Source organism: Aptenodytes forsteri, unplaced genomic scaffold (assembly GCF_000699145.1).
Source record: "Aptenodytes forsteri isolate BGI_AS27 unplaced genomic scaffold, ASM69914v1 Scaffold241, whole genome shotgun sequence".
Taxonomy (NCBI): Eukaryota; Metazoa; Chordata; class Aves; order Sphenisciformes; family Spheniscidae; genus Aptenodytes; species Aptenodytes forsteri.
The window spans coordinates 3,236,757-3,264,443 of NW_008795252.1; the positions used below are offsets into that span (position 1 = coordinate 3,236,757).

Genomic DNA, 27,687 nt, shown 5'->3' on the forward strand with positions numbered 1-27,687 from the left:
TGTGTTGCAGACAGGACTGTTATGGAAGTTCTTTTTCTTTCTAGTTAGCAAATGGGATGGCAACAGGCTTCCAAGGGACAAAAGTATTTTTTTCCTAAAGGTCTTCATATGAATTTTTCACAGAAGGTATTTCTTGCTTGCCAGCTAGAATCTTCCTCCAGCCTGGTAGAGCTGGGAAAAAAAAAAAAAAAAGAAAATTTGAAGGCAAATGTTTCATCTGCTGCTGTTGAAAGTTTATTTAGGCTGGTAGTCTAACTAACTGAGTGGGAATAATTCTACCTGAGGATAAAGAACTTCAATTAGTCCATATCCTCCTCCTCCTATCAGCATCTAGTCATGACTCAGCATGCTGGGATCAGGCCATCTGTGGTATTGATAAATACTTCAAGCTCATAGCTCTGAAGGAATACTGGAGAGTGAAATCCATGTGCTAAATATACTTGATTGCTATTAAGAATTATAGGACAAAGCTTCGCAAGGATAGAAGGGATTTTTGCTCTAGTGTTCCTGGAGAGAACATTTGCTGCTTCATAGGATTAAATATTCATGTCTGATAACACTGTCCATGACTACCCTCTGGTAGGACTGTGCTTTTTGTCAGAGTAAGTTTTACTCTGATATAAAGATAATTTTGTGTTTTGGCCATTAGTCTTGCAATACTGAAGTATCCATCTGCTGTGACACTGGAAAGAGCGTGAACTTCATCAAGCAAACTTGAGAATTGGTGAAGGTTATGTGTTATTTTTATTGCTCCAATGCCCTAAACCTTGTACCAAGAATGTATCAACAAGCCTAGTCCCAAAGAATTTGCAACCCAGAATCTTAATAGGCAACAGGTGAATGATGCTGCAGTGGGACGGAAGAGGGTTGGGGTGCGTCAGTGGGGTGCAGTTGCAGAATGAAGCAAAGTGGTAGCATGGTCCCATGGCCGCAACAAAATTTCACAGAAGACTGATAATGTTATTCAAGATGTTTTCATCTTGAATTTAGATCAGGACAGCAGAGTGGTGGTTGGTCACAGTTTAGAGCTTTACAAACTACTTCTGCCATAAAACACATAAACATTTTGAAGACAGTTGCTTAGTTAATCATCAATACCAAGAAATCTGTGTTCCTCCACTGTTATTTAGAATGCCTCATTGTGACTTCTTTTTTTTTGTTTGTTTTTGTTTTTTTTTTTTTGTTCTATGATTTACGGTATCTCCTGAGCAGGTAAAAGATGACAAGGATAAAGGAAAAGCACCCAAAGAGGAAATGAAAAGTATCTGGGATCGTAAGAAGGGAGTTCCTGAACAAAAGGCACAGAACGGAGAACGTGAAGTCACTGCCCCAAAACTTAAATCTACTGAGAATGCTTTTGGGTAAGTTCCAAGTGAGCATTGGGCTTGCTTATGTTATAGCAGAGCAGGGGGCCATTTCTGGGTCTCTCTTTAATAGCTTTGCAGCAGCTGAGTAGAAGACTTCGGTTGGCAACGTCGGCAGGGGCTCTAGCGTTCATTGGGTTGTAGGTATGAATTAAGGCTCTTGGACTATTTTCTTATGAACTGCCCCCACATTGTTGCAGTAACAAAATGAAGTACAGAAAGCAGATGTAAATAATAGTCTTGCTCCCTCAGTAGAGATGAGTGGCTTATTTTTGCTCTGTTGGCGTTTTCCTTCCTTGAAGGACATTTATTTCTAATATCTGCACAGAGGTCAGTAATGACCACAGCCCAGATTTTGTGTTCTCTAATTTTTAAAGTCAGATCTCAACCTTTACTGTCATAACCTATTTCTAATTACCCACCTGCTTTTAATCAGACTCTGCATATCAGTATGGAGCACAATCCAGTTGGTAACTCCTGAAAGATTTCAAGGCAACCTTGAAATTAATGGCTTCTCTATAAAAGTGATTTTTCAGTTTGGTGAAAACCTCTCCTAGTCAAAATGTTTTATTTTTTGTCTTTTTATAAGCTGTATCACAGTTTGATTTTTATTTTTCTTTTCAAGGAAATATCTGCCTTGTGGCTAAATTTGGGAACTAATTTTTAAAGTCAGATCTCAACCTTTACTGTCATAACCTATTTCTAATTACCCACCTGCTTTTAATCAGACTCTGCATATCAGTATGGAGCACAATCCAGTTGGTAACTCCTGAAAGATTTCAAGGCAACCTTGAAATTAATGGCTTCTCTATAAAAGTGATTTTTCAGTTTGGTGAAAACCTCTCCTAGTCAAAATGTTTTATTTTTTGTCTTTTTATAAGCTGTATCACAGTTTGATTTTTATTTTTCTTTTCAAGGAAATATCTGCCTTGTGGCTATATTGGGAAATTCAATGAAGGTATAACAAATTTAGTGAAAAGTTTATTAAAAAAGGATTCTGCCTGCTAAAAGGAGGGAATACACGAAGCAGAGCAGTTGTTCTTCCTTTTAGCAGGAAAAACAGGAACGAATAGGCTAGAAATCTAAATTTTTTTCCTTCTGCACCTCTCTTTCTCTTTTACATTAACACAGGCAAAGCAAAGATTAAGCTCTCCAGGCGCTTTTAGAAATCTGTGCATGGCAGATGGGATTTGCTGTTGTATCTCAGCATTCCCCTTGTGATTCTTCCGGGAAAAACAAACTTTCTCAAAACAAAATGCAGTTCAAAAGTCCCTGGAGACACCCTGACCTAAGGCCAAAAGACAGACAGATATGGAGATGGAATAGCAGGAAATCGGCCTTGCTCAGAACTGTCCTGCTTCATGACTTGGGTCACATCATCAATAATATGAGAATGGTTTTCTAAAAATATTTTTGTTGTGTTTTCATTTGCTTTACTTCCTGTGGGAGACAGGCCTTAGTGGCAACATGTAGATTTGAGTTTCCACTCCTTTTTTTCTTTTTCTAATTTTCTTCTACTGTTTCCCAAATGTGGGAAGAAGCCTGTTTAATAGCCTTTCATCAGCTTGAGTAAAAGACTTGCATTGGCAACATCAGCAGAGGCTCTAGTGTTCGTTGCGTTGTTAGGTATGAATTAAGGCTCTTGGCCTGCTTTCTGACAAACTGCCCCCACATTGTTGGGCTTTGTTTGGAATTATCTTTCTTCTTGTTTCTACATGAACATATCAGATACTAGTTAGGAAGCATGTAACTTGGCTAACTCTCAGTGGTAAGGATTGAGAAGAAAATAGGGTAGGGGAGGCTAAAGAAAAATCTTATCTGTGTCTTGTTTGTCTATGTCAGTCAGTTAAAGAAATACAGAATAAACCCCCATTTTATGGCTTCCCCTTCCCATCTCCCCTCCCACCTGCCTTCCTCCCTATTCTCATACAGGACTGCAAAAGTCCTAAATATGATGTAACATGTTTTTTCACATTGTTCTGACACTTTTGGCTCCCACAAACCACTTCTTTCCTTTTCCTCCTTGTCTGAAAGCTGGCAACCAACTTTGTTTCTTAGCACCAAAGAAGTGCTTATGAAACTCTTCCTCCACCCAGCATCTCAAAACTAATTTCCCAATGTCGACAGTAGGGAACAGAGATTCCCAGAATCTGTTGAAAACACAGGAGTTTAGGAGGTGGAGGAAAATAAGGAGAATTACTGCCAGTTTATTGTTTGCTATTTTGGATTATGCAGAACCAGTAGGGGAAGTCCTGTAAGCTGCATGAGAATAAAATAAGCTAGAAACTTTAAATGTCCTTCTTTGTAAGGAGGACAAAATAGTCACCTGAGGTCTCCAAACAAAAATGTTAAGACTAGATTCTAACTTTAGCTTTTATCAGTTGAAAGCTGAGAGTAGCTGTTAATTTCATTGAGGCTATCTGCACTGAACTCACTGAGGACTAACCTTTCTTCTGTGCTAATATAAAACAGAGTGGCTATTTATTAAGAGAATCTTGGCAAATGTTATGTTAATTCTCTTAATTCTGAGGGCTGAGTATTTGCACTTGCTAGGGATATCATTATGTCTATCAGAAGTGACCTCTTGCATTTTCTTTGGGCCCGAAGCTTGCAGGTCTGCGTGGGTTGGCAACACAGACTTCAGAGACCAAGAGGGGGAAAAAAAAAATAGTGAGGTTCCTGGGATGTTTGCTGTAGAGGCTACAGCCTTGCAATGAAGCAGGAAAGCCTTAAAATAGCCAGGGATTTCTCATGGCCTGTGCAGGATAGATGCACTGGATCCATAGAAATACTTAATGCCTTATAGAGGCTTGTGGAATATTTTGGGTTCTCGGTACCTCTGCAAACTGAATCAGAGGTATTTCAGGCTGGACACCCAAAATCATACTTCTCACCTCAGGTATTGGTCCTCACTTTGTTTTTGAATGGGCTAAATGAAATTTCAAATAAAGTTTCCAATGTTTTCTTACAATGCTTTAGTTAATTGTATATGTATTTTTCATTAAAAAAGCATGAGTTGCTTTCTTTAATTAGACATCACTACCTGATACAAGCCCTTATTTGTGACCACTTACATTAACTTGATGCTTATGGTGGAGGGTGATCTTGTGGTTCTACTTTCATGGTTTAAGAGATTCCACTGCCAAAACACATTCAGGAATAGGGCCTGGAGCAGAGAAGGATTGTGATAAGGTGATACTAAGAAATATATGTTATGTACTTGTAACTCTAAGTTAGAAAATCAGGCATGAGAATGTACTGGGGGTACATACATTCACAGATCTCTGGGACATTTTTTTTTCTTTAGCTTTGCTTTGTCATGTTACACTCTTGCATAGGAAAGACTTTCTAAAACCAAGTAAACACATTGCAAAATAAGTTAGTGTTGAACTTGCACAGATGAAGTACAGCAGCTGAATTCACATAATAGCATCAGTTTGGTATGCTATTTTGCCATATGTTTTTTAATGATACAGTTCCTAGATCATGCGTGCTGTACTAGAACCGAATTTCATCCAATCTGGTAAGATCGTGTGGGGGCAGAGGACTCTGTGTTAGTAGATTCCATTGTGATATTGAAACCACAGATAATTCAGCTCCGGTCCTACAGCCTGTTTTATATGGTTAACTCCATCTAGATGAGGCATCTATCTGAATGAAGAGCACCTTTGCAGGATTGGGTGTGATTCACTGGATTACAAACTTATATGATATTTGTTCTTCATGTTGTCATCTCTAATCTGATTGTCTCTAACAGTTATTGTTATTGTTGGAACGCTTGATTTGTACTGTCTTGTGGTATTATACTCTGCAACACTCTGGTTGCATTAATGATGTCATTAATATCCATCTTTTTTAAATGCCAACAGAACAGAGCAGAAAGTTTTTTTAAAAAAATCCGTAAGTACATTCCTTTTCTGTCTCTTGTGAATAGCACACTGATATCTCTTAGGTACCTATCTCCTTGTCAGCAGTAATATTAAACGCACTCAGGGAGCAGACATTTGTCTAAACACTGGTGTGGTAATTGTTTAACTAGGCGATGCTATCTGACTGTGTTGAAAGTATGCACTTCACCTATGCAAATTCTTTGGGTTTGGGTTTTTTTTTTTGGTATGCTTTCTTTCTGTCTCATATATTACAGCTGGTTGGAAAACTTCTGGTTTTCTCCTGTGGAAAGTTGCCATTAATAAATAATTTCCAGTTCCTTAATAAAAAGTCATACTTTCCCTGGAAAATGTCAGCAAAAGATCTGATGAACTTTTCTGTTCATGCAGGCTGGGAGAGTTAAAGTGTTAGGTGTTACGGATGAGATAGGAACCTGTTTAGGTTTTTAAAACACTGCTGAAGCTGTAAGATTCTCTCCACCCCCTCTCTTGTTTCCTTCTGTTTTCCCCAAGTCAAGTAATTTATTCTGTCCCCAAAGATGCTTATCTTTTTCTAGAGGGTTTATAAAAAATACTTGCCTTTGAAAGCAAAGGATTAGCGCATCTTTTATTACACAGAACATAGCATAATATTTTTGCTATGAGTTTTTTATACGTAAATTTATCTCATTTAAAATCAACAGAGAGGAATTAGTTATAGCTTTCCATTGCTTTGTTTTCTGTATGAAGTATAATATGCTTTTGGAAGTGTTTCCTCTGTACACAAACTGCAGAGACAAGGTGTGAAACTGTAACAGTTTACTGTATACCATAGAGATGGTGATGAGATATGATACCTCTTGCTGAAGTTACATGAGATGTTAAATATTTCAAGCTCAGTTACTGAATTCTCTTAAAAATGGAGGTGGCCTGAGTTCTCAGCCAGGGTGGTGCAGCTCCTGTGCACACAAGCACACGAGAGACTCCTTCGTCACTGGCGGCAGATGGGAGAGGTGCTCCTTGTAGTATCCCAGCCTACTAACTCCTGATAGAAATGTTTTAGGCCTGTCGTAGTTTGCAAGGAGCAAAAGGTCTTATAAGGCAATATCTTTGAGTACCAGGCTCTCATGTTGCTGGTGGGTGCATAGCAGTGGGTGGCTCTGGCCAGGAAGGGAAAATCCGTGGTGCATCACCTTCCCTTTCATTTCTTTCCTAGCCGCTCCAATTTGAAAGGGATCGCAAACGCTGAGGAAGCGAAGCCAGGGTCTCAAGTTGAGGCTGGAAAGCGGCTAGAAGATCAGCGCCGTCGCCGAGGTGAGAATGAGGAGTTTGAGAAGCTGAAGGAGAAGCAGCAGGAGGCGGTGGCAGAGCTGGACGAACTGAAGAAAAGGCGGGAGGAGCGCCGGAAAATCCTGGAAGAAGAGGAGCAGAAGAAGAAGCAGGAGGAGGCTGAGAGAAAAGCCAGAGAGGAGGTAAGTGTAAAATACGAAGTATTGGACTCTGTTTTTAGTCCCTTCTTGTTACTACTTTACTTCCACTGGCCTTGCATTAGTTGATAACTCTTTACAGCAGTGTCTGCGCAGACACTTTTAGGCAAGGAAGTTGGTGAGGCTGGAGGTTGATGGGTCTGTATTTAACAAAAGGGCAGAATGAGGCCTCGGGAGACTGGCTCATAGGTGAGGAAGGAGCGTGCACAAGGAAGGCAACACCAAACCTGAGCATACAGGCCGAAGTGTGCTTCTCCTTCTCGGATATGATGTTGCTGTGTGGGGAATTGCTGCTGTGACTTTGCTTCAAATTGCGCCTTTTATCTGGGCCCTCTGGGTTGTGTGCTTTTCTGGGCATCGCTGTTTATTAGCGATGCTCTAGTGAGGACCTGAGGTAAAACATGCAGTCATCCAGGGTAGAAAGAAACGTTACAGTTCTAGCCTCAGGAAAGGCAGGGACCTAATAAATGTCTTCACGAGTCAGGATTTCATCTGCGATAGTTGCGAATTTCTTATCTCCTTGGGGATGCAAAATGTTGGGGGCAGTGTTATAGCCATGGAGTTCTTAATTTATTTGGGGTGTCTTTTTGACACTACACAAATTGAATTACAAAGTGCATGTCAAAATTCGTCTGTTGCAGATGAGCTGGAATGCTAATGTTATATATAGTTACGATGGGCTAGATCTCATTAGGAAGATATTCTTGTCTATTTAAATATTGAGTACCCAAGCACATCTGTTTGCTTGTACTTTCTCTGCCAAGGGACTCTATAAATAGGGCTTCCAAATCTCTGGTGCATCATGTAGGAATCTTAGTTGTTTGGAAAACGAATGGTAGATAAATAATAATAGTGTTTGGCAGCTGGATGCCAATTGCTTTAATATACTGAGCTCTTTACAGTAGAACTCAATAGATGCTGAGATTGCACAATACCTTGCTGGTCAGACCCTGCTAACCGGTGCTCGCAATGGTTGTGCTTTGAGGACTTCTGGTTTGACTTGTAGCTTATGAAGTAAAAACTTGCATTATCTCTTTGGAGGGAAAACTGTAAGCATTTAGTCTTCACTTTTTTGGGGCAGCTATTGATTTTTCCTTGTGAATCATTAACCTTGGCACAACAAGTGCTAGTGTAGATGGACAGAAGAACAGTACAAAGATGATACATGAGGATACAGAGAAACTGAAGTTGAGTATTTTTATAAATGTGCTTTTCTTCTCTCTTTAAGTGGCACTATATGGCAATAAATCTGGTGACCTCACTGTGAGGAGACACTCAAGCAGCACAGGCTAGCTGTCTTCCCTGCTTAACACTGTGATGGACTAGCAGCAATATGTTGCTAGATTTCAGATAGGTCACTGAACTTTTTTGACTGGAATAAAAATCTGTTCTTAGAAAATTTGGTAAATGATTGCAGGACTGCAAAGCCCTTTAATGGTGATGTAGTTTCTGAAAGAATAAGTGACCATTCATGTTTTTTTAAGGAGGAAAAGAGGAGGATGAAGGAAGAAATTGAAAGGAGAAGGGCTGAAGCTGCTGAGAAACGTCAAAAGATGCCAGAAGATGGTGTATCTGAAGACAAGAAGCCATTTAAATGTTTCAGTCCTAAAGGTTCATCTCTCAAGGTAACCTCCCCACTAACATCTATATAGTACATAAAAAGTAATGGGGGTTGCAGTCCAAACCAACAGCCAAACATCAAAGCAGTGTGGAAATACTTGAAATCAGACCTGGAACAATGCTCTGAAATAGACCTTAGCCTGAAACCTTTAGCTGAAAGTCTTCATTTGTTGGGATAATTGAAAATTAGAGATCCTTTCTAAAAATAGAGTCTAGACTGGGAGTTACCTGTTCTTGTTGATGAAAAATGTCCAAAAAGGATCTTCACCTTCAAGAGAAAATTATTTTGGAAACTTAGAGCTGTATTACTGTGTTGATTATCAACGTTAATTTATTATAGGAGTACTTTGTGAACTGGAGTAGGTAAAGATCACAAATGTTCTCTCTCTCCTTCCACATCCACAATTACTTTCTTCCTTGCCAGATTACTATGTCTTTAAGCATATTCAGTCTAATCATTATTAATTGAAACTGCCCCATATGGGAGTTCTAGCTTATGTCTAATTCCCCTAAAAATAACATCTAGAAGTACTGGGCTGGATTTCATTTTCTTACATAACAGGAAAAGACCCCATTCTGTTGCTGCAGGAATTTCTAAGTAGTCTTCTGTGGCCTGTATTATATTGGAAGTCAGATAAATCAATTAAATGGCCTTTCAGCATGGAAGAGGAATCCTGGCCCTACTGAAATTATTGGGAACTTTGTTTTGGTATGCAGTCCAGTTGCTTTCTCAGCTCAAGCTCAAACTACAGATCTATTAATAGTTTTCAACTATCTTTTCCGTTTCTCATTTTGTGTCATTAGTCATTTAAGAATCCTAAATGTTTGTCTAAAAAGGCTCCTTAGTGGGCACTAGGAGAGAAAAGAACCAGGCAGGAGGTTATCAGGCTCATTGGACCATGAAGTGGATCTCCGTGGGATTAAGAACTGTATTTGTTGAGTGACAAACTGCATTTGGTCGAAATTACATTTCCTCTCACAGAGATCCACACTTTGAACCGATCTGGAGCTTCAGCCCTATACTGTGTTGGGTCCAGTTCTAGCAACTACAGTGTCCAAATGCTTTTGACTGGACTTGCCTTTGACTTCTCAGACGCATCTGAACCTGAAATACAAGGACAGAATACATACAGCTGTAAACGAAGATTGCCAAGCTTCACGACTTGCTCCTATTGGATAAACTTGGTCTTGCCATTTCGGTTGCAAAAGACTATGTCGATAACAGACACTATAAATGTACAGCTTCTTCCCAGCCCTCCTGGGAGGGCTTCTTTTTCTTCTTTCTGTTTATTGAGATGCCTTTTATAACATACATTTGGAGCTTCAGTTCACAGATGACTCAGAAGAGAGGAAATTATACTTGAAAACACAAAATAGAAAGATAGAAATCATGATTTCGGGGAGAGTGGGAAAAAACACTGGATTTGGCAGGAGGTTAATAGCTTTCAGAGAACTTTTGGACTGATGCTACACTATTCTACTAAGTGTATTTTTAGAGGAAAGCTGGAATTTTCCAAATGTCGTTAAGCATCCAAGATCCAATTTTTTAATGATGATAATTGTTGCTGGGTTTTATGACTTGTTAGGTAGAAGTTGTTTGTTACAAAAACTGATATATACAACTATGTACACATTTTTTCTCTTTCTCTGTCTCTCTCTCTGAGAAATTGGTGATACTGTACATATTCCAGTCCGGTGTCTGTGGGTGGCCAGAGTAGATATGTAATGCTGTTGAACTTCATACCCTAAACTGTTTCTTGGCCTTCTGTGGTCAATAGCTGAGGAGAGAATAATCTCACTTTAATAACCTGATGTCAAATTTGATGTCAAACTCCAGTTTTTAGAAGGCAGTATATTTTGTTACCTTTCATTTGGACAGACTTCTCAGGCTAGTCTAACCTGGTTGGTACACAGCTTTCTCATTGCCCAAGTTATCTTTTGACTTGTAAAGCATCTGGCACATATTTTCTCCCTTGGTTAATATATGATCTGGTTAGATGTGTCATGAGTCATGTGAGAACCCTAAATGCACAATGGTGGGGGGGCGGTTGGAATTAATAATGAAAAAAAGGAGGCTCAATATTAAAATACTGTATGACACGTGCACATTCTGACTTCTAGATTACAATCTGGCAAAGCATCTTTTTCTCCTTCCTTGTACTTCCTGATGTGATAAGGTTTTGGGAAGAAAAAGAAGTTCCTGGGAGTGACTTAGATGAGGAAAGTAGGGCATGCTGTTTACCAAGTGAACTACAAGAACAAAGGAAAGAAGGGAGATAAACTGAAAAGGAGTATGGCATATTACCATCTTATGGACACTGCATTTATCCATCAGGCAGGGCATGGACTAGCATGACGTGCAGACTCAGAATTGAGAGACCAAGACGTGCAACTCATCTCCATGTATTACATGGCTCATGGATGCACATGTATAAATGTATGTATACACACACGGACATAATATACATACATGCTTATATTTAGAGAGAACTACTGTGATTATCTAGTCTGGCCTCTAATACATCACAGCCTACACAGTGTTGACGACAACTGTTGGTTTAACTGTTAAATACAGTATTTCCCTGAAACCTGAGACGCTACTTCAGCAGAACTACTACTGCAGCATGGAGTCCTCCCAGTGACAGCACCAGGGCTGGTCCTTTCCGAGGTGACAGTGAAGAGGAAGCATGCAACGTAAACACAGGACAAGTTCATCACTAGCTCAGGGACAAAGCAGCTTGGATTTCTGAGGGCTGGTGGAGTCCCTGTGGGCAGTAGCAGCAGTACCAAACCTCTTTTCAGCCTCTGCCCTCTCTCTTTTTTTTTTTTAAATAAGGACAAAGACTGGAACAACCTCTGCAGCTCTCCCATCCCGCTCTAGCTCATGCTTTCCCTAGTTTAGTTCACACAAATGCAGTAGAAGAATGAGATTTCCTGCATAATCTTTGTTCATTTTCCTTTTTAGACAAGTTCATTCCTCATGTTTTCTTTGGGAAGGAGTGTTATTGACTTCTTGTATAACTATTCTCTAGGTTAATCAGGAGATAACAGGGTATTTCAATACTAAGTCTCCTCTTGGGGGTGAGCTCCACCACTACAGAAATACAAAAGCTGTTAGGCATTGAGGGGACAAAGCAATGGCAGGAGGCTGCGAGCCTGGAACATCTGCTGTCTTTGCAGAAAATGTCTTCTGGGAAACATGGGCTGATGTGGCAGCCCACACTCTCTGCAAGGCAATGCTGACAGCTAAGCCAGAAGATAGGACCTTTCAGGGCTTGAGATTTTTTTTTTCTTTCCTTAAAGACCTGTCTTGTCCTATCTCATTATTGCTCTCAATACCTGACAGCTGGAGCAGTGACTGGAAAGAATTAGACTCCACACAATCAGTTCTTCCTAGATGAGCTACTCTTGCAGCAGAGGGAAGATAGAGTAGTAAGAACAGGATTTGTCACATTTGTTTTTCCCCCATCTTTGATGCTGATGGCAGCACTCTAGCCTGGCAGATAAACTGGAGTAAATTGGTGCGCTCTGCACAGATGCTGCTGACAGCAGGAAAAAGTCTAACTGTGCTTAATGAAGCAAAAGAGCGCGTGAGCCACTCAGGGAGGATAAGGAGAAGCCACTTTACTCCCAGGGACTACTACTCAAAATGGATTTCCACCTGTTGGATATGACGCAAAATTATAATACAGGGATTTCTGTTTTCTGCATGCATTTCTTATTCCCTTTCCTCCTTGACCCATTTTTTGAGGAAAGTTTTTCTATATCAGTTTACACTTTCTGTTGCATAGTATCTCATATATAGTTTAAAATTCCTGAGCATCATTTAATACCTTTGTATGAAGCAAGTTTTACTGGGAATATCTAAATGTTTTTTGTTTCCCAAGTCATTGGCTCAAATTGTGTGGTAACTCATTCCTCTTCCATTCTGTTTCTGTTCTTGGAGAATGTACAGACGGAAGACTGCACTTTGACACCCACAATTTAACTGCATTTTTAATAGGCAAGATATTTCTTGCACAATCAGTGAACAAAACATGTCTACATAATATTGAATGTGGATAATTGCATACATATATCTCTGTGTAACATCTTGGTTCATTTATTCCTTGCCACTTGTATGTGTTGACCGTGTTGAGTAAGGCCCTAATCAGGTATGAGACTCTGCATGGTTTTGATTTATGTCCATTGGTTTCATTTCATCTGACTTTACCAGCAGAAGGGTAGGTGTCCATCTAAGTGTTTTGTTGTCTAATCTAAGCTTCTTTGGTAGTTAATAGAGAGAGAGAGAGCTACCCTGAGTGGACAAGCAATCCCACCTTTCCTAGGGTGAAGTGAGCTCCTCTGCGTCTCCACTGACTATAGAGGGAACCAAAATGAGTAGTTTTGACTAAATGCTTAACTTTCAAGCAACTGAGGTTAGGTGGGAGAGATGCAGCCTGAGATCCTGTGTTCTTTCTCTCTGGTCATAATTTAATTAGAGGCCGGCAGGTTGACTTTTTGGAGTATGTGTGTGTTCTGTGTCAGAGGCTTTGGAAAGTATTCCATGGCGACAAAACATAGTCCAAGCTATTTAACAAGACCCTGTTTAAATGAATGCAGCAAAAAGATTATTCTTATTTCGTGGTCTCAAATTGAGGAAATATCTTGCATTTTGTGCTAACCACCTTGCTTTGCCTGTTTCTCTTACAGATCTATTTTGTAATACTGTTTACTGTATGTGCCAAACATTTTAAATTCTTTGCATGGAGTTTGTGTGGTATGCAGTGGATAAATGACCTTTAGATGTTGCTGTGCAGTCTAAATGTATTTGACTTATATGTTGAATACACTTGTGTATACAGGTGTGTTTGCTCTAAGTGTATTCAACCTGTACTTCTGTTCCATGCATACTGTGTTTTGAGGAAGATGCTCTAGAACCAATTCTCACAGAAGTGTGCAGAAAATGTGTTACCCATCCACACAAGGCACCTGCTTCCTCGGGAAGAGGACCATGTTCAGCTCTGAGGGTCGCTTCCTAACTCTGCTTTCCTGTTTAACTTATTTTCTGGTTTTCTTCCTCACCCTTCTGTTCTGAACAATCCTGGACTTATTCCTGATACCACAGCAGGTGCTCTGAGAACTGCTGTTTCCAGCGGGTAAAGAATGACCCCATGTCTTTTTACTACAGCCCCAAGAATACATGTCTATCTTCCCCCCAACCTACCACCCTCTTACACCAGTGACTACTGCTGCCAGGTTTTCCTGCTGTGTAGAAACATGTCTCCTTCCTGAACACAGGAAGACTATAAAGAGTCCCTTTTGTAAGATTTCAAGTGGAATCTCAGTTCATCTGAACTAGAAGATGCTGTAAATGAATTGTTAGATGGTTACCTTGAGTCGTGGTTCTTTGAGATAGTCCATATTGTTTGTCCTTGCTGCCAGCCAGGGTTTCACTGATTGATGCAGTCGGGGAATTACCTGTTCATGCAGAGCATGGGAGAAACCAGCGTCTCTTGTTGGTATGACTCATCATTTTGATGCATTACTGGTTATCACCCAAAAATCAGCGTTGTGGGAAACTTTTCCTGCTGTACCATAATCGAGGAGAGGTGACATATTTTAAGTTACCATCGTAGATCTGTTTAGTCACTTTTAACCAAACAATTTATTTGCTCGTTTTATGGCAATGCCGACTGTATTTCCTCTGGGTGAAACTAAGTCGTAAACTGTTAAGGCTGGCAGAGGAAGAGCCTCAGCTCCGGACCCCTATGGGTGTGCATGGCTCTTTAGCTCCTGCCTGGTGTATTGCTGCCACCTTGTGACACCAGTGCGTTGAAACAGTTGGTACGTATCCGAGCGAAGCCCGTATTTCCACTCAGGACGCATATATTGGCAACTGAAACTGTTAATGTAAATTATTCTGTAAATTGTATATATTTTTTAGAGGTGCCTCTGAGCTGGATTGATGCACTGGAGTTCCTCCAGTGAGCTTGTTTGGCAAATTCTGCACTGAAGTGAACTGCCTGAGCTTTTGCTTGTATGGGCTTGAGAAATAAAACATGCGTGCCCTTTGATGGGATTGCTGTGGAATTTAGTATTCTGGTGCAGCCTGGATGCTAAGGGCACCGAGGAGAACCATTTAAAGGAATGGCTGTCTTGCCTTATTTTGAAGGCATGAATGCCACAGCAGTCACTGTTAAAGTAACTGGAAAATGGACAACCCATACTGAGACCAGGGAACCCACAGGAATCCAGCCAGGCTGATTAATAGTCATTTCTGTCCCCTGGATCTGCTTGTGTATATTTTACTCTTAAGTGAAACTGTAGAGCCTGGGACAAGAAGTAGAACAATGTAATGTGGAAGAGACATGAGGAAGTTGATTAAATTATTTCTTGACCCAGAATGCAGATAGACCCCCACCCCCCCCCAATCGTGAAATGTTTTAAAACTTTATTCAGGGATGGAGTCTTCTTGTTTTCAAATTATCGAGATATTTGGCATAAGTCTTATGAGACCTTCATGATTCTTTTTCTCTGGAAACATTACAATATTTCCTTACACACAGAGTAGAGAATAATGATGAAATGTAAGATACCCATTTGTATAATAACAGCTGATAGATATTGACTTAGCAATGACCCTGCTGAACATGAGCAGAGTACAGTCTGATTGGTTTTTTGGAGCTCAAATTAAATTGTCAGTGTCCCGCAAAAACATGCATGAGATAGGGTATGTGGCTGAGCTTCAAACCTGGCCTAGTCTGATGTCTCAACTCAGAAAAACTTTATTAAATTTGCTGTCTGTCTCAAGAGATACATACTTGCTCTTATGCGGGAGATATGAGGAAATTTGACATAGATTTTGTGAATATCAACCCCTTTCATAAGGTAAACTTCTTCCCTTTTCTCCTTTCTGTATTGGTGGTTTATCCTCTTGTTATAAATGAGGCACTGAAGAAATATGCAGGATGCAAACATTAATGCAGAAAATATATCCACCCTTATGAATCTGTAGCATAATAGGTTCCTAACTATAAAACCTCTGTGTGTGTCTGTCTGTGGTGATTTCTGTTGGAATGCATCTCTTTCAGATTGACCTTTTGACATTTAAAATGACATTTTAGCCTGGCCTTGTACAGGCTGCCTTTTCATTAACTTTAAACTTATAGCTCTTGTTTCTCTCTTTTCTAGATAGAGGAGCGAGCAGAATTTTTGAACAAATCCGCTCAGAAGAGGTAGGATATCCGCTCAATAAAACAGTAGGTTCAGTCAAAAGAGCAGTGTTTAATTGGAGGGAATAAAAATTTCTCTCTCTCTTTTTTTCTACTTCCTACAGTGGTATGAAACCCACCCACACGACAGCAGTTGTCTCAAAGATTGACAGTAGACTTGAGCAATACACTAGTGCAATTGAGGTAAGTTAATTCCAGGTCACAATGGCTCTAGTTACTAATGTAACGGTTGACGGTTGGACTCGATGATCTTCGAGGTCTCTTCCAACCTTAATGATTCTATAATGGCTTTTGGGACTTTAATAAGCCTATGTTTTACTGCTGAAGAATTGCAGGGATTTTTGGTCACAAACGCTTTTTTAATGTGACTTCAAGAACAAAATGCTTGAGGCACACCTATAATCAACATAAAGGTATATATCTAAAGAAAACCTCAGATTTGTGTCTTCCCTTTCATGCTACAATTTACTCTGTCTGCTTTGTAAGCTTGGAGTAGCTCTTGAAGGACTCAGTCAGCATCTCTTGAGTGACAGTCGCATCCTCCTCTTGGCTGATGAGAGTACTATCAGCAGAGAGCTGATAGTCATCCTGAGCAAAGCTGACTTAGCAGCTTATTTACGAGAGCAAGGAACTGGGCCTGTGCTGCTGGCTGCCACTTCAGAGTGAAATTCCTTGGCAAAGAAAGACACTTTAGTGAACTAGGGAGTTAAGCAGTGACAAAGGAAAAACAGAATCAAAATAAAATGCAGAATTTGACCCCAGGTGATTTTGACAAGTACTGGCTAATAACGTGCCTTGAAGCCAGAATTGAGGGCTTTTTCTTTTCATAGTCCAAGTCAAAATAGGTGTTTGGGGTTTTTGTTTTGGTTTGTTTTGGTTTTAGCTGTTTTTATAAATCAGTGAGTACAGGCAATGTGAAAGCTACTGGTTAATATAGCAGGCCAGCTGGACTGGGTTGGAAGGTGTCATGGGAATAAAATAGTATAAAAAGGGATATTATCTTGATAGCTGTGATTAAGGTCCAGCACTACTTCATTCCCTGCTGGATTTTTTTTCTCCTCCTGTTCACATAAGTGTCTAAGCATGGTATTCCATTAAGGTATTAATTGGTTAGGCTTTATTATCCTTGAACTTAAAGGAAACTTTAGTAACTAAAGATCAATTAACAAAGGCTTTTTTCTGTGACTGCTGTCCATTTAACCTTTCTGCTAGGAAGCCTGTCAGTGCCAGAGAGTTTTATACTGTGTGTCAGTTCCCGATGAAAAAAAGCACATGCATGACAGTGCTGAAGGCTCAGGCTTGCCTCCAGCACCTCTGTCAAGCTGAAGGTAGCTCAAACCCCTCCATTAGTGATGAATGTCACCATGGCACCCAGTAGTCCCCATATCATTGAAGTAGGAGCGTACAGCTTCTGCCCTCCTACTTCACTCTGTGCCTTTTCTGGATGAGACATGACCACCCTAGAGCGACCAAGGGTTTTAACTTGGCACCGTGGTTTGATGTTAAACTTCTTAAAGAGAGTGGACGGTTTGGAGCTACAGATCCATCTGTCATAAGAAATTTATGTAACAGTGAAGTCAGGGTTTGTCAACTCATAAACACTGGACCAGTCCACCCACCAGCTTATATTAGGTTCTCCAGTTTTTTCAGTAGGGCTGTGCTAAGGTCCTGAGTCTTTATGCTCCATTTAGATATTAAAAAGCATAGCTCTACGGCAAGGGGCAGGCAGTGCAGCTTCACAGCTATATACAGCTCCCATCTGACCTGAAATTATTCCTTTGCTGAGTTTCTGATTTTTCCAAAAGTTGCTAAATATGGCTTGCTTTGCAACTAGAGAGGCAAAGCCTCAGCTCATACAGGTTCTTATTCTCCTCAAATCTGTGTTATGTAAAATGTACAAGAATTTTGAAAAGAATGAAGAGGCGGAGTTTGGTCCAGTGTTTTTGGTAACCATGCAAAAGACACACTGCCAAAAAAAACGCAATCCCCCAACCCCCCACTCTTTAAAAACCCACCTCATTCCAAATATACTGTAATTGCTGAAGTCTACCCCTAGAATCCCAAGTTGTGAGGTTGTCTGGGACAGATGGAACAGAGTCTGATGCTGAATGACAGAGCAGCCTTTCTCCCCTGCCTCTGCATAAGGATTTCTTTAGCTGTGTCCCTGAAAGAGCCATGCTTACAGGATGCAGATGCTGAGACTTGAAAGAGGACAAATGAAAGCCTTGGAGCAGTTGTGTGCAGAGCTGTGGTTTGCCATGAGCTTTAGAAATGCAAAAATCTAAGTGATTGCAGTTTTCATAGCCGGTCGTGTCAAGGGCGCAACTGCAAGTCAAAATGGGGAGAGTCTCAGTGGCATCTCTTGAGCTGGGTACTCCTTTCCGTCTTTGCATGATCATCACTAGAACCACTTACAGCTGCTGCATTCCCCAGCACTGTCCCAGAGTCAAACCACCCTGTGACTCCAGCTCTTAATGCCAAACACCAACTGGCCTCAATTCTTCTGTAGGGCACAAAGGCTGCAAGACCAGCTAAGCCAGCAGCCTCCGACCTTCCTGTTCCAGCTGAGGGTGTCCGTAATATCAAGAGCATGTGGGAGAAAGGGAATGTTTTTTCATCACCCTCTGGGACAGGAACACCAAATAAGGTATGTGTTTAATTTTACACAGTGATTATGAAGAATTATGTTATGGACCTGACCTTGCTATTCATGTTCCTATGAGTAAGCCTGGCTGCTCCTGTTGACATCACTGGTGAATAATATCCCAACAGATCCTGAGGTCCTCAGAAACCCACAAAATTGTGTGGCTGCAATATTGAGTATAACGGAAGAATTTAGTGACATACTGAGCTAAGTTATGAGACATTCCAGAGCCACATCAGATATCTTAGACAAATATATCTGGGTAGTTCAAGCGGAGTACAAAGAAACTCTTTGTGTTGGGAAAGATTCTTTCGGGGGGCAGAGGAGGATTAAATAGGCAAGATAATGATGATGTTATATAGATAATGCATAGAAGCATTTGTTGAGACTTTTATCTTTTCTATGTAAATCCTTAAGGCAACATTTCCTTTCTATAAATTGCTGTGAGTTGATGAGCATTCATCATAGCTAAAAAACTGAGCCATGGATTGAAGGGGATTATTAGAGATGGCCATGAAATTTCAGTAATTTGTTCTAACCTTTTAAAGATTTATTTTAATAATTTAAATTTTAGGCCACTTAACTCCTCTATTATGTGCTTTTTTGAAAAATTTTAGTTTAACAAAACAAAAATGTAGACTTAGACTGGTGTCTCTTCTTTTAGGCTAAAGATTTTTTTCTCCTTGGAGTTTGGGGTTATGACAGAAACAGCAGGTGTACATCTAACAATTATTCCTGGGTTAGCACTAAAGTGGAAATGATTTTGTCAGCCCACATTTATCATTATTGAAAAATAGAGGGTAGTAGTACTGTGTAGTTCATAGGGATAATAATTTCAGAGCACACAGGATGACTCTTAGCTAGCCATAGTCTCAGTGAGGACCTCTATATTAAACTCAGGCTTGGCTTTGTTTTTCAATCTAAACCGTGGAAAACAGCAAAAGCTATTCTGAAAGTCTTCTGATTAGATTTTATTATTTTGCAGGAAACTGCTGGACTGAAGGTTGGTGTCTCCAGTCGTATCAACGAGTGGTTAACCAAGACCCCAGAGAGCAACAAATCACCTGCTCCAAAACCTTCTGTAAGTAAACCTGCAACAACCATCTCTTCAGTAGGTGGGTTCTCTCCTGCAGCAGAGGTGGTGACAGTGCTTCCTCAACCAGTTGATGGTCTTTGGAGGAACCTTGCTGCATGTCCTCTCTTGGAAGCTCACAGAGGCCCTCTGGCTGCTGAATCCTGGGTAGTCAGAAAAAGAGGGGATGAAACAGGGCAGTTCTCACCTTAAAGCTTAGGGGTGCTCTAAAAAGACAGTGCTCAGAGAAACACTTCTCTGGTAGAGGAGGACATTAATTTACCACCTGTGAAAGCCCTACCATTATTTTAGAAATTACCAGCTGTAGACCTTGGATGAAACACTTGTGCTTTGGCCCTTGCCCTGTAAAAGTATATTTTTAAACACAACTGAAATACTTTAATCCTTTAAGAGCCTAAATGTCATTTCTAATGAAGGCCCTTTAGCATGCCCATTACTTCAGCAAGAATCAGAGCAGAAAATGCTATTAAAGTAATAAGCTGGGAGTGTGGGAAGCAGCAGCGTGGATGTGGGAAGGAGCAGAAACAGGTAATTGTGGGCTGGGGAAAGGTAGAGATGAGGAACTGGAGCTGTAGGTGTCCGTATTGGAGAATGGCAGGGCATCACTTGTGGTGTTAATGATTCGACTTTGGGATTTTATTAAAGCACTGGTTTCTTCCTATATCCTTGTGTAGCATTTTTCTGCCACTCCACTTGCCCTTTATAAAAGGTGCAGCCTGACAAATGCTTTCTCAATTCACACTCCTATTTGTTCCAAAAAGGACCTTGAAATTTGCAGTGTTGTCCCTAATTTCAATATTTACTGGTAGCTACATGGAGATTGTGTCCTTATGGACATGAATATGAAAACAAAAGAAGTCATTGTGGTCGCTGTATTTAATCATAACCACTGAAAACCAGCACAGAATCTGTCTCCAGATTTTCCTCTCTTTCTTTTAATTTGCATCTTTTAGATAATGTAAAACTAACCTCTTGTTTTCCCCTCAGCCAACTGTTTCTATCTATGTCTTCATTTCCCTCTTTCTCAATAGATTGTTCTTTCTTCTTTCAATACCTCTGCTTGAAGGAACCTGCCCTCCTATTCTTCTTCTTTGGGGGTCTGTTTGCTAAGGTGGTCAGGTAAACCTGTTTATAACTGACTGTGAAGAATGATATACATCTGTAATGTGTGATTTTTACTTTTTTTTTACCAGGATAAATCAAAGGGAAACCTAGAATTTCTTAGTTAGCAAATAACTTCCTACCCCCATCACATTCCACCAAAATAATCGTTTGAAGCTTTTGTGACCATTGAGATTCTTGTGGGGTTTGGAACAACATTCAATTAAAAGTAGAGGGAGCAAGGTCTCAACTAGTTTCATGGTGAACCTAAATCACAGATCCCAAATGATTTCAGGATTATGGAAGTGGTTTTGTGATAATGTCCACTGCAAGTACTTTTGTGACAACGTCCACTGCAATTTTGCTGTTTCCTTCCTTCCTCTGTTACTGTTGACATTTTTGAAGCACAGAATTGGCTTAAAGTCTTAACCATCAGCAACCCTCTTTGGCTGTAAATTATGATCAATTCTAGAGCATCTCTGTTGGGTGCAAATACTTCTTGCAGAAATCACATTTCCATTCATCACTGGGCATTTTTCTATCCCAAGTTAGAAATTCTCATGTGTAGAAAACTACCTATCTATGGATGGCAAGAACAAGATTCTGGAAACCATGCAGGACTTGAACACTCTTTGAAAAGGAGAGTACTTATGTCCAGAATTGTTTCAAGAGTCTTCTGTTTGCCAGCCACAGAGGTAGATACCAATCCATCCATCTTTAAGCAGGTGCATTGCTACTAGCCTAGCGTATGTCGTCTTGATTTGTAACCCTGCTTTTCCCCAAGAAGCAGCTTGACATTTTTACTGAGTTTTGCTTAAAGTCTCCATATACACTCATTTTCAGAGAATATTATTATTTTTTAATGACTTTACGTCACCTGTTTTTTTTTTTTGTCAGGCTAGTGATTGGTACATGGTAAGGTTTTAAAGGATGCAATGGAAATTCAAATGGGTATGAAGGACTACAGTGTTAAATCCTGAAGCCTATATTTAAGAATGCAGAGGAAGATCTGCTTTTCTGTTGTATTAGAAGTCCTACTCCATTTTTTTTACATTTTTTTTAACAAAATATTTTGATTCTGATCTAAAATAACTGAGACAAGCTACTTTTGAATTCCTCCCTAATAGAAATACTATTTCTGAAAAAATCTTTTTTTCTGCAAAAATTGGAATTGTCTTTCTTAAAAACCTGATAGTGCAGTAACTTTTCACTGTACTCCCTAGGATGAACATTAAAAGTTATGGCCAGTCTGTGAAATACTGAATAGATGCAGCAGGATTGTTTTTTGTTGTAAAGCATGTATATGTGTGGAGTGATTATGTGAAGTGTCATTCTGAATAGCTTTATAATTGATAGACAATGTAATATTGACCACTGGTGGATGCTCCTCAACTTTTCTTATGAGGAAGTCACATTCTAACTTCTTCTCTACCAAATTAAAATAAACCTGAACTAATGTTGGTTTCTGTTCTCTGCCATTAATTAAAAAATACAGGATTTAAAACCAGGAGACGTATCCGGCAAACGTAATCTCTGGGAGAAGCAGTCAGTTGAAAAGCCATCTTCTTCTTCTTCTAAGGTAACACTTCACCGCATTGTTAAAAGGATAATATCTCTGTGGGAGGCTTTCTAGGGGGAAGGTGCTGTTTGCCTTCATATGATCAGTTAGTTGGAATTAGGCCTCTACGTGTTTTTTGTTACTAACCTGCTTTTTTGTCTATAAAAGAAAGTACAGTGAGGCACAGAAAGCCATGGGCAGCGTGTAACTTTTGTATTCCTATTTGGCAGAGCTGTGTTGTGCATGGAAATCTGTCCTTTGCATGGAGTTGATTTTTTTTTTCCTGTTATAAACAGCTATGTTTTCCCATATTCAACTTTAATAATGGGTTATTATTTCTTCAAACAGGTATCAGCTATGGGGAAAAAATCAGAGACTAATGGTAAGTAATTCTAATAATACACCTGCATATTAAGTAGAAACTTTGCCACATTTTCCTACAGGCACATCTGAGTTTTAAAATACTACAGCTGTTAATGTTGATGCAAAAAACCTCCCCTTTTTGCCTTTACCTTTCAAAACCTCCATTGCAATATCATCAAAACGTGAATGTTTGAGAAATAAGCCTAAGTCATCTTTCTAGGAGGACTGAGCACTAGCAGTGCTCCAGCCATGTTTGCAAAGCCTTGTTTGAGTGACATGCGTAGCATGTTTGCTGTAGCTGGAGAGCGTCATTAAACTGTGTGAAGTCCGAGGAATGGGATGGTCATTTAACTAATTACAGCAAATGCAAGGCATCTGGGAAAGGCTCTTTTAAAGGCTGCAGCAGGAATGGATATACCTTTCATGAGTGAAGAGGGGGAACCCAAAAAGCAAGGCGGCTGCAGCAGCATTATTTGAGCAGAAATGGAAGATCTCAGTACTACTGAGAATGAGCCCTGCATCTGATTTTAAACATTGCCACTGGGTAATGGTGAAGCCTGATGAAAATTCAGCAGTGTTGATTTTTAAAAATAATTCCTCTGGCTAGTTGTGAGTCTCGTGCTCCTGCATACCCAGACTGGAATGGAGTTCAAATGCACTCAACAGCAGCACTGCTTTTGCTGGAGCGGTCCATTGGTGACTTCTCAAGGCAGAAAGAGTCCTACTACTGTCATTTTGAAACTGCTAGTTTGGGAAACACAACCTAGTTGTACAGAAATAAATCTGCAAAATTCCCCTCCTAGCTTTTGTGCACTTTTAAAATTTTTATTTTAATCTAAAACACTCCAAATAAAACCAATTAAAGGAAATATGTGCCTAAGGATCAGTGGGGAAGAATGGAAATTCACTGGTCAATTTAATAGCTTTAAGATGTCTTGCAACATCCCTTGACTCTTCACTAGAAATGAAATGATCATATATAGAAAAACTTTTGGTTTCCTGATGTACACATTAGTATGTGCACACATTTTTCTTCACATTTGTGTGTGAATCCAGAGCTATGGTATGCCTGTGAACTTTTCTTATCAGTTTAGAGCCATGCAAAATGGAATTGTCTTCCTCCTCCTCTTACCCTTTTTCAAACCAAGCTGTTAAGAGAGAGGTTTTCAGGCTCGCTCAGCGTTAGCACTGCTCTGCTCCCACAGAAGGTGTTAGTGGTCGCGCATCATTGCTTACAGGAGCAGACCCTGCTGAGCGTTTCGGACACTGCCGAGCCTCTCCTCTAAGGCTGAGTGAGATGAGGGCTTCAGCAGAGAGGTTGTAGGAGGAGGCTCTCAGGAGATGGCTTTCAGTCTTGCCGTGGACTCGGAGTGCGTGCACCAAGCACTGCAGCACGGCCTGCCTTAGCATGGCAGCCACCCATGCGTGGCCGGGAAGGGCGCCTCGTGCAGCACCCCCCACATTTCTGGGTGGGAAGTTCCTGAGCTCTCCCTGAGCTGCTTCCCGGGGCTGTCGGAGGCGAGAGAGGTGAAATCCTGCTTGTCTTCTTGGAGACCACCTCTGAGCAATCCCACTGCAAGAGCACAGCAGCATCCACCTTGTGTCCTGCCTTCTTACATGCTGTGTGTTAATCTAGAGCCATGCCTTCTCTATTTTAGAGATACGTTTGGGTTATTTCAAGCCATCTTTAATCTTTCTCTTTCTCAGCAGGTTTGAGACAATTTGAGAAAGAACCATAGAAGGCCGCTAAAGACGCTGGACCAATCTGTTGCGGGAAAAAAAAAAAAAAAGGAAAAAGTGCTAAATTGTTCTTTTTATATTTATGTTTATTTACCAAAATGTCTTTTTGCATTATCCCAGTTAAAACCATGTATATTAGCACTGTATTTAATAATCAGTCTAGACATTCATCATAATAGTACTGCCTTTGCACAAGAGCCTTTATTCCTAAAGAAACCCATGCTGTGAAATATATAGACTCTCCTACTGATAGTCATAACTATGAATCTGAACAGTGATTTCAACTGGCATAACAGGTCAACCCAAAATGCGTGTAAAGTGAAGTTGCTTAAGAAAGGTGTGCAGTAAACCTATAAAAACAATGGTTACTTTTGTAATACAGAAGTCTTTCTTTCTGCACTTTAGACTAAGGCATGGAAGAAATATCTTTAGTTGACAATGTAATATTTTCTGTAAGTTGCCCATGTCATGAGAAATACTGCATCAATAACGTGTTTTAATTTTTTTGTTTTATACTTTTTTTAAGTATCAATTTTTCCATTCTAGTTTAAGTTAATACCTAAATTTGGATGATTATGTTAGCTGACAGCGGTACTGATATTTCTTTTTGTTGTTAGTGACTAGTAATTGAATGCAATTTAGAATATATACACACATAGCTTTAAAAAGTTTAGCCTAAAGGCACTATTAATGGTAGAATGCTTTAATACGTGCTAGAGTATTATATTTAGTAATAAACATACATAATTAGCCAATATCACAGCTTAAAAAAATAAAGACAAAATCACACACTTTTCTATAGCTAGAGTATTATTTAGTAATAAACATACATAATTAGCCAATATCACAGCTTAAAAAAATAAAGACAAAAAAAGCTTAAAAAAAATAAAGACAAAATCACACACTTTTCTATATTAAGATTTCATAATTGCCATTAGAGGTATGGTGAGATAAGTATTAAAAAATTTTAAATGTCAGTTGCCCAGTAATGGGTAATTAAAAAGAAAGTATAGTTTTTAAAAGAGGAAAAGGTAAGGGTATAGATGGTCAAAAATAGGTCACTTGTATAAAACGTTGTAGTTTAATTTATATAAAACTACCATAATTAAAAAGAAAAAAAAACTAAACACAGTTGGAGCTTGTTTCAAATGACTGTACACTAAATCTTGCCATCCATCAGTGCCGTACACTAAGTCCACCTAAAATGAAGTAAACCTCTGTCTTTATAGTGCTTCTTTTTAACTCTCTCTCCCAAATATCTTATTTACAGATGTTTTCATTTGTATATAGTAAACACATGGCTATAAGACGTCAGCTTGGTTTGAATTTACATGCCATACAGTTTAGCATTTACATCCTACAGTGTATGGGTGGCATAAACTGAGCAACTGAAGTACCCCCTAAGCACGTTGTTAACAGCTTTGTTGTGCATCAGAACTACCAGGATCTCCCTTTTCACCACTTCCATCTCTTACAGCGTCTGACTTCTTCCTAAAGAAGAAAAACGTTATATTGCAACCCAAAGATGAGCTCCCCTGCTTGGCTGAAACATCTTGTTTACATATAGAGATGCACGTAGTTATCTGTAGGGGGTGAATCTGCCTGACATTGTCTGTGAGTTGTCATGTTTTTTCTTTGGGGGTTTTTGTAAACACTCCTCTGAGTCTTCCAGATACATCCGATAGCTGCAATAAAAATGATTTGTTCAAACAATGTATTCTGAAACTGCATCCACAATAAATGGAATATTTCCATCAGCAGCCCCGTGTTTGTTAATGAGTAGGAACAAGCCAGTTGTTGTAACTGGGATAGGAATTGTGCTAAGGCCATGTAAAATAAGGTATGATTGCAAAGAACCTCGAAGGATGTCTCTCCTGATGTACTATCCTACACCAGACAGCCAAGTCATAAAATCAGCAGCTTTAACCTACACATTCTTAAGAAAAAAAAAAAAAAAATCTTAATTGTCATGCCTATCAGTACAAGACAGGAGCTTTGCATCATCCAGAAGTCAGCGCACTCAACGAAGTAGATTCTGACCTAGCAGCACAGCTGTCTGCTTTCCTGCTTTGAAAAATGTTTTCTGTGTGAGAGCCGTCGTATTTCTTCTGTCTACCTTGGTGGGATGTGCTTCCAGGCTTGGATGATTGTGGGGACCAAGCCTGGAGAGCTGCTCGCTTTCCCGTTGTCCTCCTTATCCCTTTCATTTTTTCTCTAATGGCAGCACAGCACGTAACACCCTGCTGTAACCAGGTCATGGTCATCCGAAAGAGGCCCCCTCAGGCTGCCGCCAGCTCTACGGCAAGCACTGGGAAGGCTGCAGCCAAGCACAGCTTTCTGAACTACTGGGGGAGAAATAATCGGATGCTGCCTAATTTAACCTGAAAAGAGCTTGTATGCTTGCAAGCGTGCCCGTTCTCCTGCCTTGTACTGACCAACTACGTTGCTACCTTTCTCTGCAATCTTTGCTGAAGTGATGCTTTTCCTTGTTGATGTGGGTAAGTTTCTTTTGCTCCTGGTTATTGCCTTTTCTGAGAGCGTGGAAGCATGCTGGGCACAGTCGGTTTTACTTTTAGGAAATACTGTGAAGTGGTGCGGTCATGGTTTGTTCCCACCAGCTGGCACCACCTCCTGGTAGAATTCACCAAAGACAAATCCCGGTGGCTGAGTCAGCAGCACTGCAAGTTTTTTTTGTGTTTTGATGCCATTATGAGGTGATGATTTTTCAGACGATACCAGATTGTCACCTTAGCTTCTGATCATGCTTTCCTGTGAGATAAGATTAAAAAATTTTAAATGTCAATTGCCCAGTAATGGGTAATTAAAAAGAAAGTATAGTTTTTAAAAGAGGAAAAGGTAAGGGTATAGATGGTCAAAAATAGGTCACTTGTATAAAACGTTGTAGTTTAATTTATATAAAACTACCATAATTAAAAAGAAAAAAAAACTAAACACAGTTGGAGCTTGTTTCAAATGACTGTACACTAAATCTTGCCATCCATCAGTGCCGTACACTAAGTCCACCTAAAATGAAGTAAACCTCTGTCTTTATAGTGCTTCTTTTTAACTCTCTCTCCCAAATATCTTATTTACAGATGTTTTCATTTGTATATAGTAAACACATGGCTATAAGACGTCAGCTTGGTTTGAATTTACATGCCATACAGTTTAGCATTTACATCCTACAGTGTATGGGTGGCATAAACTGAGCAACTGAAGTACCCCCTAAGCACGTTGTTAACAGCTTTGTTGTGCATCAGAACTACCAGGATCTCCCTTTTCACCACTTCCATCTCTTACAGCGTCTGACTTCTTCCTAAAGAAGAAAAACGTTATATTGCAACCCAAAGATGAGCTCCCCTGCTTGGCTGAAACATCTTGTTTACATATAGAGATGCACGTAGTTATCTGTAGGGGGTGAATCTGCCTGACATTGTCTGTGAGTTGTCATGTTTTTTCTTTGGGGGTTTTTGTAAACACTCCTCTGAGTCTTCCAGATACATCCGATAGCTGCAATAAAAATGATTTGTTCAAACAATGTATTCTGAAACTGCATCCACAATAAATGGAATATTTCCATCAGCAGCCCCGTGTTTGTTAATGAGTAGGAACAAGCCAGTTGTTGTAACTGGGATAG

General features: G+C 39.9%; 1 protein-coding gene across 7 annotated transcripts in view; it reads left to right on the top strand.

Annotated features, from left to right (window-relative positions):
* CALD1 (caldesmon 1) overlaps nucleotides 1-24,085 on the top strand; it is a 203,638-nt gene extending 179,553 nt beyond the window's left edge. For 5 of the 7 annotated variants that reach the window (XM_009278980.2, XM_009278982.2, XM_009278977.2 and 2 more), the window contains 10 exons: nucleotides 1,213-1,361; nucleotides 6,447-6,702; nucleotides 8,202-8,342; nucleotides 15,511-15,554; nucleotides 15,656-15,734; nucleotides 18,061-18,198; nucleotides 19,181-19,276; nucleotides 21,885-21,968; nucleotides 22,296-22,329; nucleotides 24,018-24,085. In XM_009278980.2, the coding sequence (XP_009277255.1) occupies nucleotides 1,213-1,361; nucleotides 6,447-6,702; nucleotides 8,202-8,342; nucleotides 15,511-15,554; nucleotides 15,656-15,734; nucleotides 18,061-18,198; nucleotides 19,181-19,276; nucleotides 21,885-21,968; nucleotides 22,296-22,329; nucleotides 24,018-24,049 (1,053 nt within the window). In that variant the 3' untranslated portion in view covers nucleotides 24,050-24,085. The remainder of the gene's footprint in view (nucleotides 1-1,212; nucleotides 1,362-6,446; nucleotides 6,703-8,201; nucleotides 8,343-15,510; nucleotides 15,555-15,655; nucleotides 15,735-18,060; nucleotides 18,199-19,180; nucleotides 19,277-21,884; nucleotides 21,969-22,295; nucleotides 22,330-24,017) is intronic. The other 2 variants (XM_009278978.2, XM_009278983.2) reach the window with 1 other exon arrangement.
* The last annotated feature ends 3,602 nt before the right edge of the window (nucleotides 24,086-27,687 follow it).